This window comes from Gekko japonicus, unplaced genomic scaffold (genome assembly GCF_001447785.1).
Source record: "Gekko japonicus isolate JY-2015 unplaced genomic scaffold, Gekko_japonicus_V1.1 scaffold2685, whole genome shotgun sequence".
Taxonomy (NCBI): domain Eukaryota; kingdom Metazoa; phylum Chordata; class Lepidosauria; order Squamata; family Gekkonidae; genus Gekko; species Gekko japonicus.
Window position 1 is genome coordinate 174,829 of NW_015169867.1, and position 1,443 is coordinate 176,271.

The window sequence follows — 1,443 nt, forward strand, 5'->3', positions numbered from 1 at the left end:
AGCGGGGGGGGGGGATTGTTAGGGGTGGCTGAGGGCGTCCCCTCCTCTCGGGCCAGAGGCCAGGCAGCCGTCCCGAGCAGCTCCCCGCTTCTTGTGGGGGGTTTCTGCTCGTGTGGGGTGGGGGCATCCAAAATGAAGACCTTGAGTGAGCCGCCTTTCTACTTGGTGGGACAAAAGGCAGCTTACAACCAAGGCTCCCTCTAAGCCGTGGAGTCCTGTGAGCAAAAATTCCGCTTTGTGAGTTACTAGCATTAAAGTTGTGAGCCAGCGATTTGGCTCCTGCATAAATATCAGTTTGCTCTGGAGCCATCTCTTCCTGAGCAAAAAATGTGTGAGCCAGAGACTAAAAAACTGTGAGCCTAGCTCACACTAACTCAGCCTAGAGGGAGCACTGCTTACAATCAACGCCCCCTCTAAGCCGTGGAGTCCTGTGAGCAAAAATTCCGCTTTGCGAGCTCCTGGCATGAAAGTTGTGAGCGAGCCATTTGGCTACTGCATAAATCAGTTTGCTCTGGAGCCGTCCCTTCCAGAGCGAAGGCAAAAAATGTGTGAGCCGGAGGCTAAAAAACTGTGAGCCTAGCTCACACTAACTCAGCTCAGAGGGAACACGGCTTACACTATAAATGACAAAAATTATAGAAGTCACATAAAAAGACTTGAGAGTCCAGTCGGGCGCCTTTAAGACCAACATAGGTTTATTCAAGGTATGAGCTTCCGTGTTAGGACGGCCAGTAAACAAACACCAAATGCAGTCCTAAATAAAAGCGTCTTCCGCTGCCTCCTGAAGATGGAAAGGGAGGGGGCCCCCTGAAAAGGCCCTGCTCTCGTGTGCCCACCCGACAAGCAGCTTTGACCGGTGGGACAGTCGGTCCCCTTTCTGGAGAGCCCGGCGGGCCACGTTCTCCCTTCAGGTTCAAATAAGTCTCACGTGCCTGTCTTGTCTTCTCCCCACAGAAACTGGAGTGAATCGGGACCGCTGGGTTCACAGTCGGGGTTTGTGAGTCTGTCCTCAGGTGCCTTTGAAGAGGTGAAGCGCAGACTGGCGGCTGATGAAAGGGGTCCTTCGTCTTCTCCCCCCACCCCTCGCTTTGAGTAGGAAAAGAGGCCACCCCCGAACCTGCGGTTGTGTGTGCAGGGCTGCAGCGGGGGCGGGCTGGACTCAGGGATGGCCACACTCCACTGGAAGAAGCGTCTCTCTCTCTCTCTCTCCCCCTCTCCCTCTCCCCCTCTCTCTGTCCTTTCCTCATCTCACTCCTGTCCCAATTGCTCTCTCCATTCTTGGGTACTCTGGTGAAGTGCAGGGGTTACTGTGCAGGACATTGGACCTCCTCTTAGAAGACTTTGTTGAACAGCCCTGACGAAACCAAGCAGGGAGCTTTCCCCGTTCTGTCCTTGCTCTGGCCTCCTTGTCTTTCACTTCTGGCTGAATGTTTGCCGGGGGGG

General features: G+C 54.5%; 1 protein-coding gene across 1 annotated transcript in view; it reads left to right on the top strand.

Moving 5' to 3' along the window:
* Positions 1 to 1,001, top strand: part of TAPBP (TAP binding protein (tapasin)) — an 11,813-nt gene extending 10,812 nt beyond the window's left edge. The window contains exon 6 of the mRNA XM_015417432.1: positions 955 to 1,001. Coding sequence (XP_015272918.1) covers positions 955 to 1,001 — 47 coding nt within the window. The remainder of the gene's footprint in view (positions 1 to 954) is intronic.
* Positions 1,002 to 1,443: the final 442 nt, after the last annotated feature.